Source organism: Meleagris gallopavo, chromosome 11 (assembly GCF_905368555.1).
Source record: "Meleagris gallopavo chromosome 11, MGAL_WU_HG_1.1, whole genome shotgun sequence".
In the NCBI taxonomy this organism is placed as follows: domain Eukaryota; kingdom Metazoa; phylum Chordata; class Aves; order Galliformes; family Phasianidae; genus Meleagris; species Meleagris gallopavo.
This window is the reverse complement of record NC_139414.1, coordinates 4056215-4071699: the sequence shown is the minus strand read 5'-3', so window position 1 is coordinate 4071699 and position 15485 is coordinate 4056215. Positions and strand designations below refer to the sequence as shown.

At 51.6% G+C, this 15485-nt stretch overlaps 2 protein-coding genes across 15 annotated transcripts; one reads left to right on the top strand and one right to left on the bottom strand.

Annotated features, from left to right (window-relative positions):
* The first annotated feature begins 21 nt into the window (after positions 1-21).
* NRROS (negative regulator of reactive oxygen species) lies at positions 22-11399 on the top strand. Of its 11 annotated transcripts, none has more exons than XM_085232748.1 (9): positions 282-923; positions 2702-2769; positions 3617-3688; positions 3780-3918; positions 4066-4112; positions 4212-6689; positions 6849-7714; positions 8537-8660; positions 8907-11399. In XM_085232748.1, exons 8-9 carry the CDS (start codon positions 8553-8555, stop codon positions 10866-10868), a joined length of 2070 nt encoding a protein of 689 aa, XP_085088874.1. In that variant the 5' UTR covers positions 282-923; positions 2702-2769; positions 3617-3688; positions 3780-3918; positions 4066-4112; positions 4212-6689; positions 6849-7714; positions 8537-8552; the 3' UTR covers positions 10869-11399. The 11 variants fall into 11 exon arrangements, with proteins under 11 accessions (XP_085088868.1, XP_085088878.1, XP_085088874.1 ...); XM_085232747.1 differs by having other exon boundaries at positions 282-2588; XM_085232742.1 differs by lacking the exon at positions 3617-3688 and adding an exon at positions 22-233 and having other exon boundaries at positions 787-2769.
* A 1663-nt stretch (positions 11400-13062) lies between these two features.
* CEP19 (centrosomal protein 19) lies at positions 13063-15475 on the bottom strand. Of its 4 annotated transcripts, none has more exons than XM_010716541.4 (4): positions 15339-15475; positions 14810-14876; positions 14142-14342; positions 13063-13877 (listed from the first exon to the last, which is right to left on the bottom strand). In XM_010716541.4, exons 3-4 carry the CDS (start codon positions 14263-14265, stop codon positions 13516-13518), a joined length of 486 nt encoding a protein of 161 aa, XP_010714843.2. In that variant the 5' UTR covers positions 14266-14342; positions 14810-14876; positions 15339-15475; the 3' UTR covers positions 13063-13515. The 4 variants fall into 4 exon arrangements, with proteins under 4 accessions (XP_010714843.2, XP_010714841.2, XP_003209052.2 ...); XM_010716539.4 differs by having other exon boundaries at positions 15172-15411; XM_003209004.5 differs by having other exon boundaries at positions 15183-15411.
* Positions 15476-15485: the final 10 nt, after the last annotated feature.

The window sequence follows — 15485 nt, the reverse complement described above, 5'->3', positions numbered from 1 at the left end:
TGCGTTGTTCAGGGAGAACCTCGAGGGTGGTTACAGGGAGCTCGATAGCTCTGCTCATCAAATGACGCCATTTCACAGCCAGAGGTCTTCCAGTATGAGCTGCTGGGCAGCAGAGGAGCTGTTGTGCCCAGTGCTGCCCTGCTGCTGCAGGAGATGCCTTGGAAGGTGCTTTTTGACTTCTTGTTCACCGTCCTTAAAAATTACACTGAGGGAGGAGGAGCTAGCAGACCTAGGTATGAACAATTTAGGATATTTGTGCTACCAGTTCCAGTTTATCTCTTCTCCACCAATATATTTTGACTAACCAGACAGCTGTTTGCTTGCAGCTCTTCCCACTTGGTAAATCGTTTCGAAACCATTTTTATTCATCTTCTATGCTTCAGGCTTGGAGTATTGAAAAGGAAGCAGACATCCAGACTGTGTTTGGGGAGGGGAAAAAGGGGGTTTACAGGAGAAGTTTAGAGTACTGACCAGATTCACACAGCTGGAACAGTGATTTCAGTCAATGACCTGAGTTCTGGGCACGGGAGGGGACAAGGCAGGGGGGTCTGGCAGCCTGCACAATCTTATCTTGCAGGAGAACAAGGAATGTGGGAGGCAGCTCTCCTCTCCCCTGCACACTGCACCCAGTGTGCTCCTCCCTGCGGCTCTCCTAATCCTTCTCCTATCCCCTTTCTAGGACTGTTTTGGTGTGATGAGGATCTAGCAGGAGTAGGATTTAATATGTGTAGTCAGACCCTATGCTGAGGTATTCCTGCTTATTTTTTTTTTCTTCTTCCTTTGCAGCTTTTCCAGCCTTAACTGTAAGAACTACTGACCCCTAGAGTGGGTGGTGCCTCCTGGGATTCATTTGGTGCTTGCACAGATGCTGTGTTAGGTTCTGCTGGGCTGGGCTGGCTTCGAGCTGTGCTGCTTTGTTCTGGGTAAGTTCTTGGAATGGGCACCCAGTGCGTTTCTGCTGCTGCTTTGAGCAGAGTGGCTTCTATGTGCTGTTTTTGGTGGTTTTGCTTTTCATTCCCACCTGTGTGCAGAAGCATGTAGTGATATGCTCTGTGTGACATGATTTAAACATACACAGAGCCTGTGTACCTGCTAGGGGACAATGGAAGAGCAGTCGAGCCACGCAAATACCCCTTTTCTGCTCTCAGTCCCAATGGCAAGCTTTCTGCCTTTTCCACGTTCAGCAAAGAGGAATTCCATCTTGCACGAGGTCCGCAGACCGTAGACATGAACTTCACTCTTGTGATACCAAGTTCTTGATTTGCCAAAGCAGATCAATTGCAAATTTAATGCCTGGGCTTCATGCAGTCTGTGGGTGTAGCTCACACAAGGACCATGGTTTCATTAGATGGGAGGCACCAAGGAGAGCTCAGATGTGCTCTTGGTAGCTTGTGGGGGTAAGAAATGGCATTGTAGCTCACGGAGCTTTCAAAGTGATCTATTTCCAAATGCATGTGTATGGCTGTGGTCCAAACCACAGCTGGAAAAGTAACTGAAGCTGTGGCAACAGGCTGCAGGCTGGGGCAAGATCTCCAACCCAACCACACATGGCAGATCATGTAGAAAACAAACAACAAAAGAGGGCTGAGATGCTGTGCAAGTTGGAGCAGCCATAATCAATAGCCAGAGGAGACTGTGTTGTGGTCGGGAGCTCTGAGGCACTTTCCAAAATCATTGAGAATTTGCTTTTAAGTGCTGAGCTTTTGGCTGATGTCTCCATGAGTGTGTTCAGAAGAGAAGAGGTCTGATGTTGGTTAGCTGAAAATGTGCTGGAAAAAAGGGATTCTGTGAGTTACTTTGGAGTCAAGTGAACAACTGCGAGGAGTATTTTCCCTTCCCCAGTGTGTGATCTGACTGCTTTGGCCAAGAGAAACATCAGCTGCCCATAGCTTGCATAGATCAGTCATGTGTAGGCTTCACAGTCCTTTAGGGTATCTGGTATTTCTTCATCAGTGGGGAAACAACTCACTCTGTTGGGGAAATTTCTCTTAAAGCATTTTTTCTACTTAAAAAGCAGTGGTGCATGCGTTTCTGGGAGTCTGTATGAGTCTGCTGTGAGCAAATGCCATTTGCTGCTGTAATTTTTGGCCACGTTTCAGGTGATGAAAGGGGAGCAGATGGCTGTGATCTGATGGGCTGTGTCCGTGTGTCCGTGCACAGGCTGAGCTTCTGTTGCTGCGGATGTAGCTGTGTTCTTCTGCCTCTGAGTCCCACAGCCGACTGGAACACGTTAGATTTTCTCTCCCTGTCCTGCTGAGCTGTATTTCTGAATTTCCTTGAAATGTGGATGTGTTTTCCAGATGGCTCTCTCTATTTTTCGCTCTTCCACTTTCACAGAGATGATGACAGCAGCAGTGAATTAAAATAACATTTGTCCTGGAAAGAGTTGGGTCACACCTAGAGAAAAGAGATGTAAGAGCAGCTGTATGAGAGGCAACCAGCCCTCAGCGATTCCTGAGCCCTCACATTTCCATACTGATATCTCAGTTTTGGCCAAGTCTTTAAATTTCTTCTCATTTTGACCTTATTACCTGTGTGAGCTTTATATTTTTTGTCCAGCGAGATGGAATATAGCTGTTTAACTGGAGGTAAGCTTCTGGTTCGTTACACTTTGCCAAAAGTTCAGGACTTGAAAGTGCTCCCTTTCCTCAGGTGTTAGGGATTGTGGTTTATTTCCCTTCCTCTTCTCTCCCTTTGTTAGCCTATGGAATCTGCCTCTCCTCGGCCTCTGCATAGGAAGGAACTTCCTGCTGATCTGACTGCTTCCAAGTACGTATTCCACAATTCCAAAAGGCTGGCATGTTATAAATAGCCCTGGATACCGGCAGGAACATGGCCATGAGTGCTGCACGTGCTGCTCTGTGTTGGCTCAGGGCTGGCTCTTGCATAGAGCAGACAGTGCTGTGAAATCTGCAGCCAGAGAACTGCATTGCTGAGATGTGTTCTACGTTCCTTTTCACAGTGACAAAATGAGTTTTTAAGCGGTGAGGAGGATGACGTGTTTGTTTTATCGAAATTATCCTAGGCTACCTGGCACTAAGGTCTAATTTAGTTGAAAGGGAGCGTTAATGAAGTGGTAAATGAATACCGAAGGCTTTTCCTTCAGACGATGCTGAATCTGCTGATTTCTCCTTAACGTAGTGCTTTTCATTCTGTTCTGGGGATGCTGTGAGCTCAGCACGAATTCTCACACCTCCCAGCAGAGGGCAAAGCGAACAGTGCTGCAGTAGCACCAGTGCAACATTAATGCTTTATGCAGAACCTCTACTGGTATTCAACATCCCCTTTTCCTTTTGTTTTTTTTATCACTTTTGAGATATACTTCTTCATTGGAACTCTTGGCCCTGTGGTTAGAGTTTAGGTTATGGGGTGAGCGGGGAGCCCAAGGTCACTTGCAGAGGCAGAGGAGCTTTGGGGGCTCAAGTACTGTCAGTCCCACATTGATCTGTTCTGCTGTGTCACACACTGATTCCATCCCTTCAGGCTTCTGACACTGGTCGTCGAAAGTGAAGCCATCAAAAGACAATTGAATGTATTCCATCCAACAGCAATGGTTGAAAGAGGATTTTAAAATAGAACTTGCTGTATATTATTACAAGTGTTGCTTGTTCTGCAGTTTTGCAAGCCACAAGAACAAGGTGTCTTTCCTGCCATGCCTGCGCTCGCAAATCTGTTGCAAGCTAGCTGGGTTTGTTTCATGTTTGCTTGATTTATTTTGACTTTTAATCCAGACTGTTCTTCTATTGTTAAAGGCTCTTTGGTTCTGTGTTTACCTGCAGGCAGTGTTTGAATGGAGGAAAGTACAGAGGTGTAACCCTGTCTGCTCTTGTCTTTTGTGTGAAGTGCCTGATCTTCCTGCGAGCTCCCGGCTTCTGCAGCTCAACTTCACCTTACTTCATCCAGACAGCAGCACTGAGGGTGTGTAAGGACCAGCTGCCCTGGGACCTTGGTGTGCCTGCAGCATTTTGTTGCTCAGTACCTGTGCTGTGTCCCCAGGTGCTTCACTGTGTGTTTGGCAAAGTGATTTGTTATTTTTTTAATCCTTTCTTGAACTTACGATTTCAGGTCATGAACCTGCTCTCATTTTCACAGGAGTCTTCACATCCTTAGAGGTATGCATTAAAGCCGGAGGCAGATAAGAAAACAGCTGTTTTACAACAGTGTGTATGCCACAGCTACAATATCATTCCCTTGCATGCCTTTACACTCAGGTACGGACCAGCAGTAAGACACACAGTCAGCCCCAGTACCTGCTGTGTCTGTTTGGATCAACCCATCAGCTCCAGTTTGCAACTGGTGAGCTGAGAATGGAGGCAAGACAAAGCTGATCGATAACAGAAGCACAGACCTGTTTGCAACCCATGTAGGTGAGCAGGTGCTGTGTGTGCTCCCTCCCCACACCCATCAAATAAGGGAGAGTGGAGCTGGGTTGCGCTCCAGCCACAAATCCTTGCTGCCCATTCACCACGGTGCTGGCTGCACCTCCACTGCTAGGGAGGTGTCGGTGGTTGGGAGCTGAGAGCCTGCAGGTGGGGGCAAGGAGTGTTCCTTCAGCATCCTATGCTTAGGAGACCAACAGCTTTTAAGTAGTAATCGTGAAGATGGGCTCTGTCCGCTTTCTTGAGGGCTATCAGTATGTAACTTTGTGTTTCTGAGTGCTGGACAAACCTGCCAATAAGGCAAAAGATATTGACCAAAATTGTTTTTGTGTGGTATCCTGAGTACTGCAGTGGGTAAAGCTTTGCAGCCTCTGTGTCTCTTTCAGCAGCAGGCAGTGAGCGTCCAGATGAGGCCAAGAAGGGATGGGGAGAGGAGGCTGCACCGCTCCCTGGGCACCGGTCTGGGTTTTTGTTAGTTTTTCTGTTGGGTTTTGTGCTCGGTTGGTTGAATGGTTTTCTCTGGATCCCATGTGAGATGGTCACCTGAGCCCTGGTGAGTCTGGCGGACAAACAGAGATATTTGTATTTCACCTTTAGCTGTTAAATGAAGACTTTCAGCTGCTCTTCTCAGTGTGAAGATCATAGGATCATTAAGGTTGGAAAAGACCTTTAAGATCGTGTTCAATTCTAACCCATCCCACCATGCCCACTGATGACATCCTTCAGTGCCACATCTCCACAGAGGGTGACACCACCACCCCCCCTTGGGCAGCCTGTGCCAAATATCCAACCTGACCCTCCCCTGGCATGACTTAGGGGCCATTGCCTCTTGTCCTATCGCTGTTATCTGGGAAAAGGGGCCAACTCCCAGTGGAGCATAGGAAAGGAGGATCCGCTGCATTCATTGACACATCTCCCTGAGCTTTACCCCTCGTTTGTTCCTGTGCTGAGTCTTTGTGTCTAGGAGGAGGACAATCTCAAACTGAGACCCAAAAGCCCAGCTGAGCCTTTTCCATTTGTGACTGCAGGGATGAGCTCTGAGGTTTGATGGTGTCACTTCAGATTGGGCTTTGTTAAATAGGAGCCCCTGACCTGGCGGTTTGCTCTGTTTTCTTACATTAGACAAGGAATATGCCCAGTAGGAGAGCAGAGAGAGGACATGCTCTGTCAAGAGCTGAGATGGTTTCGCTTCCCTTTGCTTTAATGACACAATTTCTCACTTCTCTTCAGCAGAACAGCAGCTGGAAAGGACTGCGGAGGGGAGCTGGGGTCGTGCCAGTGTGCATTGCTGGGTGATGTCATGAAGTCCCTCACCAGTACCTCCTCCTTTGGGTGAATTCAGAGCTTCTGGTTGTGACAAGTTTATGCCAAAACTGTGGGTAAATGTGCTGGGGTAGTGCCACAGAGATCAGTGCCAGCTGAGATCAGTGTGTCCACATCGTGCAGCCCTATGAGGAAGCGTGGGCAACGTGCAAGCAAACAGCAAACCGTGGGTGTAAGCAGCTCACTTGCAAGGCCTGCAGCTCCTGCAGAGATCTGAGGGGAAGGGTCAGCAGTTCTCCCTTCTCGCTGCTCCCACAGGTGCGCTGTGAGCAGTTCTGCAGAGCATCCACATCAGCACTCAGGTCTGCGGTGCTGAGCCCTCGTGCTGGCCGCTGGGGAAGCATGGGGGAAACGAGGTGGCTTCTGTGGCTCTCTGCTCCCTGGCCCACTTCCTCCTTGCTTATGTTGGTGGAGGTGGGAGACGGAAGAGTGCAGACCGCAGTGCTGGAGCCAGTCCAGGCATGGGTGTGGGAGCTGGGAAGTGGATGTGGCCAGGCTGCTGACCAGCACCCCTCTTTCCCTTCCTGCCCACCCCACGCTTCCAGAAATGGCCTTTTGCTTTCTACTGAGACCTATTTCTGCCTTCCCTCTGGGCCCTGGGTTAAATGAAGGATCCTCTCTCACAGTCACTCTGCTTTGGAGGCCATGTCCTCAGCCAAACAGCCTCTGTTTCCCAACCTGAAAGTTTTGTGCTCGCAGCTGCTCATGCTGGTGGCTTGCCTGGTTCCCTTTGGGCTGCTGCTCACTCTGCTGGGCTGTTTCCTTCCACCTCCCCGAGGTGACTGCAGCTGTTGGTGTGAGAACCTGCGAAGGCGAATGAGCCAGCAAGCTCCATACTCCACTCTGAGCAGTCTGCCCTGCGAAGCAATACTCAGCATTTTAAGCTTCTCCAGATTCCGTCTTTCCAAGGATGATGTGTGGTGAGGACGCCGCGGGACCTCCCAGCCCCGAGGCCACCCCCTGCCAACTCCTGCCCTTCTCCCTCTGGTGAGCGTCCTTGTGATGGGCTGGGGACCAGGAGAGGTCTGCTGGTGCTGGTAACCTTGAGTAACACCCTGGGAATTTTGCCACACTGCGGAGTTTCTGACATCTGCTCTGGTTCGCTTGAACGCTGAGTGCTTCTCTCTTTTCCTTCTTGATTTTTAGACTTCAAACTTCCTTGAAAATGCAGGAAATGAAACCATGGGGCCTTTTCTGTGAGTGATGTGGGAGCATCGAGCCTCCTTCCAGAGAAGAAATGAAATTCAGGGTAAAAGCAAAAAAGAAAAATCTCCCAGGTCATGTATGCTGGCTGTAGGAGTGTGGGAGCTGCTGTGAGCAGATGTCCAACGGGTTGGGGTCACCCAGACAGCAGCGTCTCTGGGAGGGGGATTGAGGAGGTTCACACTGGGAAAGGAGTGGGAAAGGAGGGCAGGAGCTGTCCAGCACAGCTTCACATTGACTTCCACGTTGGCTGGGAGCTTCCTGCATTGGGATGGCGCGGACCTGCACCCAGGTGCTGCGTTTGCCCAAATCCTGAGCAGTCACAGAGGACCCTGAGCATCCCAGTCTCACCCGGGCACTGCAGGAGGCTGGGTGTTGCTGTCCTGAGGCAGACTCCACAGCATCTGGGAGCCTGGGTTGGGAATGCTGAGAACGGTATTGGTCCCTTTCTTTTTCTTCCCCTGCAGGAAATGTGGTGAGGTTGAACTCAACCACCACGAGCAGCCTCAGGCTGGTCCCGCTGAGCTCTGGGGCCCTGCCCACAGCCCCCACCCCGTGGTTCCTCCTTGCAGCTGGGGCTGCCTGCGGGTGCACGACCCAGGGTGTGAACGCCTCGCCGCGCTCTCTGCCTCCATGTGACTGCAGTTTCCGTTCGCTCCTTCCGCAAAGCCCATCTTAGCGCTCAGCAGAAAGTGGGTGGGAGAACACCTTGTTGGTTTGCATCCGGCCCCCACAGAACCCCCCAGTGCAGTGGAGGGGCTGCGGGCCGCAGGATGAGCTGCTGCAGGCCCCGCGCGCTGCTACGGGAGGTGAGTAGCTGCCCCCCAAAAACATGGGAGGATGGAGAGGGGAGGCCAAAGCGGACAGCAACAAGGCAGTGGTGGGGGAGAAGAAAAGGGGTTTGGGTGCTGCTGCCAAGCTGGAGCTGAAACCCTTGGGTTTTTGGGGAGCGGTGTTACAGTGGGGACACCACAAGGACCTGGTGTGGAGGTTGAAGGCTCAGAGGGGTGCTAGCTTTCACCTAGAGAAAGGGGTCTTTCTCCAGTCCCGCCTGGATTTGGTATCGGCTTCCTTCTTTCAGCTGTCCCACAGACAGAGATAACCCAGGAGGTGTCCTTGGCTTACCTCCAGCCATGAGGCTCTGGCTCCCCAAGCTGCCAAAAATAACCTCTTCAAGCTTCTTCAAGCACCAGCAGCTATGAGAAGGCCGAGCCCTCGGCAAGCCCTTGTTGCTCATTTGCCTGAGCTTCAGCTTTCACCCCAGATGCAAATGCTGGCAGCTCCCGGCTCACAAAATAAGCAACAGGGGCCCTTGTGCTGAAAAGCAGCACTTCCCCAGATAGTGCTGGGATTGGAGTGTTGGCACCGGGGAGGAGGCTGCAAGCTCCGGGAAGGCTGGCTGTAGTTGGGTGATATCTGCCTTGCAGAGCGGTGTTCCGTGTGTGCCGCCCTGTCCCTTGCTTTCTCCTGTCCCATGGGGGTCCCTGTGCTGTGGGTGTTAGCTGGGCAGCTTGTGGTGGCCAAGTGCTGCGAGCAGGAAGGTGTGCAAGAGTGACCGCTGCTGTCCTAGGAGCCCTGGGGATGCTGCTGAGCTGACTGTGATGCAGCTCCTGATTTTTCTGTCCCCACAGAAGAGCTTCTGCTGAGATGGAGGCCCCGCTGCCTGTTCTCTCCCTGCTCCTGGTCCTTCTGGCAGTAGGATGGGGAGATGGGGCGGGCGCAGCGTGGGCCATGTCTCCTGGTGGTTGTGAGCATGTAAGTCGTCTCTCTTGCAAATCCTTGCCTTTCTGACCTCTTGATTCTCCCCTACAAGCTCTGGGCACCTCAGCTTCTCCAGGCTTCCCCCTCCCAACTGCTGGCCTAGCACTGGAGCTAAGGTTTGGAGTGGGACAATGAGGCTTTACCTGAGGAATCAGCTCCGTCTCACTTTTATCCCCAGACTTATCATCTCCCCATCTCATGCCTCACAGTGAGGTGTTGCATGTCCCCTTCTTGCTGTAGGTGCAGAGCACTGCAGACTGCAGGAGAAAATGGTTGAGATCCGTCCCTAGAAATCTGCAAGGTGACATTGAAGAGCTGTTGCTGGATGACAACACTATCCAGGTCCTGGGCCGTGCCTCTCTGCTCTCATACCACCAGCTGAAGCACCTCAGCCTGACCAAAAACCGAATGGAGCTCATCGAGCCTGGTGCCTTCCTGGGCAGCCAGGGCCTCCACGCACTATCCTTGGCAGACAACCTTCTCTTCACCAACTACTTAATAACAGCAGCTGCTCTTTCTGCTTTGCCAGCCTTGAGGACGCTTGATCTAGCTGGAAATCAGCTCACTGAGGGCATGGTATCTGTTTTGCTCAGCAACTTGTCTTCCTTGGAGTCCTTGTCTGTGGCTAGGAATGTCATCATGAGACTGGACTCTTCTGTCTTCACCAACCTGACGCAGCTCTTGGAGCTGAACCTGGAGAAGAACTACATCTTTGAGATTGACCAAGCTTTTGAAGGGCTGCAGAGGCTGCAGAGGCTCAACATCGCTTACAACTACATGACATGCATTGTGGACTTCAACCTGATCCAGCTCCGGGTGCTCAATGTCAGCTACAATATCATCGAGTGGTTTCTGGCCCTGGAAAGTGACGACCTCTTTGAGCTGGAGGTGCTGGACCTATCCCACAACCAGCTCCTTTTTTTCCCCGTGCTGCCCCGGCAGAGCAAGCTGCACTCTTTGCTGCTGAAGGACAACAAGATGAGCTTTTACCAGCTTCTCCCCAACGGCACGTCCCTGGAGAATGTCACCGTGCAGTTCCTGCTTATCGATGGCAACTCCACCAACATCACGACAGTCAAGCTGTGGGATGAGGTCTGCTACAGCAACCTCTCCTCCTTGCGCCTCCTGGACATGAGCCAGAACCAATTCTGGTACCTGCCGGAGGGTTTCCTGGCCAAGATGCCCGCTCTGACCCACCTGAAGCTCAACCAGAACTGTCTGGAGACCTTCCACCTGTCGGAGTGGGACCCCTTGGCCTTGCTGACAGATCTGGACCTCAGCCAGAACCTGCTGACAGAGCTGTGGGAGGATGTGGGCGCTGGGCCCGCCCTGCCCAACCTGCAGCTCTTCAACCTCAGCACCAACATGCTGCGGGCGCTTCCTGCCGGCATCTTCACTCACACAAAGCAGATCACTACAGTTGACCTCAGCTACAACCGCCTCGACCTGTGTCCCCAGCCGGCTGTTTTGGGCCGGAGCGCTCCCTGCGTGGACATCAGGGGCCTTGCCACCCTGACCCGCCTCTCCTTGGCCGGCTGTGGTCTGCGGGACCTGGGCGGCCACCCCTTTCGAGGGACGGCCCTGACTCATCTGGACCTCTCTGACAACCGGGAGGCTCTGTCAGGGGACCTGGGGTGGCTGCGGGACCTGGCTGCGACGCTGCAGGTGCTGTCCCTCCGCAACACCAACCTCTCCTCCACCTCGGCGGACTTCTCTGCCCTCCAGAGCCTGGTGGGACTGGACCTGTCAGGGAACACCCTGACCGCCCTCCCCACCTCGCTGGGCGCACTGAAGCTACGCAGCCTCGACCTGCGGGACAACAGCCTGACGGCTCTGCCCGCGGACGTGGCATGGAGGCCGCTGGGGAGGAGCCTGCAGGAGCTCTACCTCAGCCGTAACCCCTATAACTGCTGCACGCTGGGCTGGTGGAAGGCCCTGCAGAGCATGGAGCACCTACTTGTCCCCGACAAGCATGAGGTGACCTGCAACTACGACTCGCAGCGGCTGAATGCTTGGGTGCTGCCCGAGCCCGTCCTGCGGGACTGCCGCTGGCGGACGGCCGACATGGCCCTGCTCTACCTGGTGCTTACCCTGCCCACCTGCCTGACGCTGCTGGTGGCCTTCACTGTGGTCTTCCTCATGCTGAAGCCAAAGCTGCTGAAAATGGTGAAGAGGCGGTGCGGGGTGTCCAGCCCGTACTGATGGCTGAGGAGGAGGCAGGGCCTTCTTGGGAGTGAAGGTGAGCAAGCAGGTGGGGGATTGAGAACTTGCATCCATCTGGTGGCCCAGAAGTGGCGTTTTGGGCTGTCTGGGTGCTTGCTTTTATTTATTCACACCGCTGTGGTCACCCTCCATACGTAACCACAGAGATGTGCCCAGAGGCCAACACCACAAAACTGGCACTTGTGCAGGTGAACTTCCATGGTGAATGTTTCACATCTGTGTGTTTCAAAGGGCAAGGGCTGCAATCCCCATGTGAAAAGGTGAAACAGAGAAGAGTGGCAGATCTATTTCACTGGATCTGTCAGTGAAATTTCAGCCTTAGGGTAAACCACTAAGAACAGAAGGACTGGGACAGTGACCGTTCCCCCAGCAGCACAGTCCCTGTCCCACACTGCACTGGTGGTGGCACCACTGCTGGCAGTGCCTGCTGTGCCAGTGAGACAGAACCTCAAACCTCAGTGATGAACAGTACTGGCCGAAAGACACAAGAATAAATTATATTTCTGGTAACGTTGTTTCATCTGTTTATCTCTCCTGGTTGCCGTGTGCTTTGCGATTGAACGGGGCAAGCTCTGAGCGTGGAGCTGCAGAAGGGGATGCTGCAGAAGCAGAGCCAGGCACAGCACCAGGAAGATTTGGAGAAGGCTATCACATCCACCCTTGCACGTGGCCATTTTTTTGGCCCTATTTCAGATAGAAATAGCCAAAAGAAGATCAGGTGCCGGCTAGGGGATCCTTCAGCCTATTTCAGCCACTCTTCTGCTCCTGAGCAGCTCACCCAAGAGACAGTAGAGATCTACAGTGACAGCCCTGGGATGTCCTCCAGCTGCTCCCACTGGTTCCAGGCACTACAGCCATGTTTTGGTATCTCTCTGCCAGCTCTGGCCTTGGTATATGGATGCAGATGTGCACCATCCTCACCTCTATTCTTGCAGGCAGGTGAGGCTGTCATGGTCTGGATAGCGGGCAAGCAGGACACAAAATCGGTGGGATGAGCAGACACAGAGGGTAGCTGAGATTTGGCAATATTCATGCAAAAAGCCACTGCAAAAATCTGGTTTTAACAAATCAGCATCCTCAGGCAGTGGGAGATGCCTGCATTGCTCAAGATGCAAAACATGGAGGGTGAGAACATGGGCTGTGCAGCCTTAATAAATGAGTATGCCGGAGGAAGTGTGCACAGCAATGATGAAATGCAGAGTTTTGATGACAAGCAAAATTAAAACCCACTTCACAAAAAAAGCAACCTTGACCCAAGAAGAAAGCAGGGTGAAATGTCCCTCAGCATGCCTCAGAGCCGGCCTAAGCATTTGGTTCTCGTACCACTGCAGGTATTTCTGTTGGCCCTTCACACCCCCATATTGGCAAGGCTGAGGCATTGGGCTGCTCCACTGCTCAGGGAGCATTTTTTTTCTTAGGGAAAGTTGTTTCTTTCAGGAAGGAGGCATCTCTGGAACACTGAGACATAATATATACATCTGTTGGAGAGCAAAAGCAAGTGGTGCTCTGCATCCTGCCCCCCAGGATGCAATAAATCACCCACAGAGCACCTGGCCTGCAGAGGAAGGAGATGCTTGTGTCCTCCGACTCTGTGGCAGGCTGCCCTGTGCCCTCAAACCACACTCAGGTCTGACAGCCTCAGCTGGTGAATGAACCCTGGGATTTTTCTTGCTGCTAGAACTTTACATTCAGCCTGAAACAAGCTGGGCTTCTTTCTCCTGTTACACCATCATCAATTAAAAAGTCACTTTGCAGGCCACAATCACTGGCTCAAGGCTTTGCTCACATAGGGTTTATAATGAGGAGCCTCCCTGGCACTGCCTAGAGTGAGCTGGGAACTGCAGTCTGATGAGGCAGCAGTGGCAAAGTCTTTGTTTTACCCTAAAACCACTCCTAGGCTCGGTGACTTCCTATTGTACTATCTATATATATTTTTTTCAAATAATGTAAGCACATTTTCTGAGAGGTGAACACCATTCCTGTTAGTGAAAGGAAGGAAAATGTCTCCTTTTGTCACTTGGAATTCACTGCATCTCCAAAATACTTTCAAGACTAACTTGTTTTTTAAATATTCAGTTCTTTCAAATGAAGGATTTAATCCTGTGCAACCTGAAACTGCACATGTAACCTCTACTGAGGGAACGTGAGAGTAATATTCTCATTGAAGCACTGATTTATCTGAATGTATATTTAACATTCCAACAAATAGTAATAAAATGCCATACGCATACAATAAAATGTAATATTGCTTCCAATTAACATTTCATTTTCAGAGAAAGCTGAAATCACAGGCAAACATGTTGGTGAGGTTTTCAGCCAGAGCTGACTGAGATGTAAACAAATGAAAGATAAATTATTTAAAAGTATTTTGGGCACTCTTATATAGGAAAAAGAGTAAAAACAGCCACCAAGTTCAGCTGTCCTGTTTCAGCTTTCTCAGTCCAACTTCTTAAAATGTATACAAACCTGAAACTGCTGTAATATCTTAGGCCTCAGATTCTCTGTGGCCAGTGTAAAGAGCATCAACTGCACAAACAGAAGATGCTGCAGTGGAGGATGCAGGATGACACTGTTCTCTTTTAGGAATATGGGATCTGTCTCTGCCCATGGTTGTCTTGATCTGGAATCAGACTTCTTCACATGACTCCACATCCCAGCCACAGGACTCCAGCTGCTCATCCTGTGGAAATTCTACCTCGATATCATAGATAAAGTCCGGGTCGTCCTTCTTCTTCCTGTTCTTTTCAAAGAGCTCATCCATAATGCTCTTCCTTTTGGCTAGCTCCTTGTCGTCCAGTTTGTTCATGTCCTCCTCGGGGTCAATGGTCTCTTCCTGCTGAATCTTTTCCAGGCTCTCAGCCAGACTCTCTCCCCTCAAGTGGCCTCTCAGCAAACTGTGCAGCTTCTTTAGCTGACGCAGTGAAACTCCTTCCAGGTAAGCTTTGTGCCGAGGGTTATTCTTCAGCTGCTCAGCAGCGATGCCACAATCTAAAAACAAGACCACTCTGAAGAATTACAAAGGCAAGCAAATCTCTTTAAGTAGAGATCATCCTCTCCCTAACCTTTACAGACGAGGCCTCCAGGTTTAGCAGCACTGCTGCTCAGGTTCAGATGCTGCCCTGGGCTCCTCAGAGAGACAGCGTTACCCCAAACCTGCCCACTGCATGCTCCCCACTGGCTGGTGCTATGACCAGCTGCTCCTTTCCCTGTGTGTGGAGAGGAACTGGGGAATGCTGTATGGAAACAATGCACCTGAGAACTGGGAGAAATTTCTGACAGGCATGATGCGCCGGCGAGTCTTGTCCTTTTCCTTGTAGATCAGGATCACAGATGGAGGCTGAAAGCGAATGCCGCACTTCTTTGCGACGCAAGTCATTGCAGTTCTTGCTGCTGGCTGAAGTGTGCTCAGTTGTATCAGAAAAGTCCTCAGCAACTTCAGCACTCACTGAAGAACTGGGAAAAAAGGGAAAAAAAAGCACGAGTGTCTCTTGTTAGCCTTCTGTTGGGACTAGAGTGACCCACATTCAATAAAAACACACAACCAGGCTGCAGCTCCCCCAGGGGAGACCTCAGGGGAACTTGAACACATCTCACGTGCTCTTTGAGCTGGGCATGGGTGACTCTCAATGGCTGATTTACATCCTTATCACCTCTCGGCTTTTGAATCAGGATTCTGTATCACACACAAGTGAAATTTTTGGTCTACCAGCTCAGTTTTGCACAGTCAAATGATACCTAGGGGATATTTATTATGACAAGGGAGAAGCCTGCATGCATACTTTATTAAACACTGGAATTTTCTTTTTTAGAAGAAAACAAAACAAAAAACCAAACAACTCTGTAAGAGGAAGAGCAGTAAGTTTGATTTTGTAAGCTTTCCTGTGGGTTCAGTGGGAAGGAACAGGGAGCTTTTGGCATACCTCAGAGGTAGAGAAGAGAGTGGAGCAGGGAAGAACCATTTGGCCCAGTGGATCTGTAGCTGTGTTCCTATGGTGGATGGAGAACAGACAGGGATTAGCTCACTGTTAGGTAAGGACTGCAAAACTCTCAGGTGTCTCGGCGTGTTGGTCAGCTGCTGAATGAATCAGGTTAGAAAGTTCACCACTGGAAGCACAGCTGGCATCGGCAGCCCATTTTTCCACCTGACCGTTTGGGAACCCCTCATGGCAGCTCTGCCGTCGGCTGTGACCCCGTTAGTGCCAGATGGAAATGACAGGGATGGAAAGAGCCCGGGATGCTGCCCTGCGGCCCGGCTCGGAGCACAGCACAGCACAACCCTCACCACAGCGTCACCTCCTTCAGGCGGCAGCGCCCGGCCTGCGTCCTGCTAGCCCCAGGGCAGGGATTAAACACGGGAACAAACCAGCGGGACCGCCGGGCGAGTGGGAGGGAAATTCCCATCTCCGGAAACCGAGCTGCCGCCAGTTCCTGCCGGAGGAACGAACGCACCCGAGGTTCCTCAGGCCGGCGCCGAGCGCGGTGACCCGGCCCCCCTAGGCCCGCAACCCCCAGGGCGGGGCGGCCTCAGCCGTTGCCGCGGTAACCGAGGGGTCCTCCCGCAGAAGCCCCCCCTCCGGGCTGTCCGCCCCAAGTGCC

Coding starts and splice junctions, on each gene's coding strand:
- NRROS (XM_085232742.1), top strand. CDS start 8,553: ATGGAGGCCCCGCTGCCTGTTCTCTCCCTGCTCCTGGTCCTTCTGGCA. Junction 8,661..8,906: donor CTCCTGGTGGTTGTGAGCAT/GTAAGTCGTCTC, acceptor TTCTTGCTGTAG/GTGCAGAGCACTGCAGACTG.
- CEP19 (XM_010716541.4), bottom strand. CDS start 14,265: ATGACTTGCGTCGCAAAGAAGTGCGGCATTCGCTTTCAGCCTCCATCT. Junction 13,878..14,141: donor AAATTTCTCCCAGTTCTCAG/GTGCATTGTTTC, acceptor TCTTGTTTTTAG/ATTGTGGCATCGCTGCTGAG.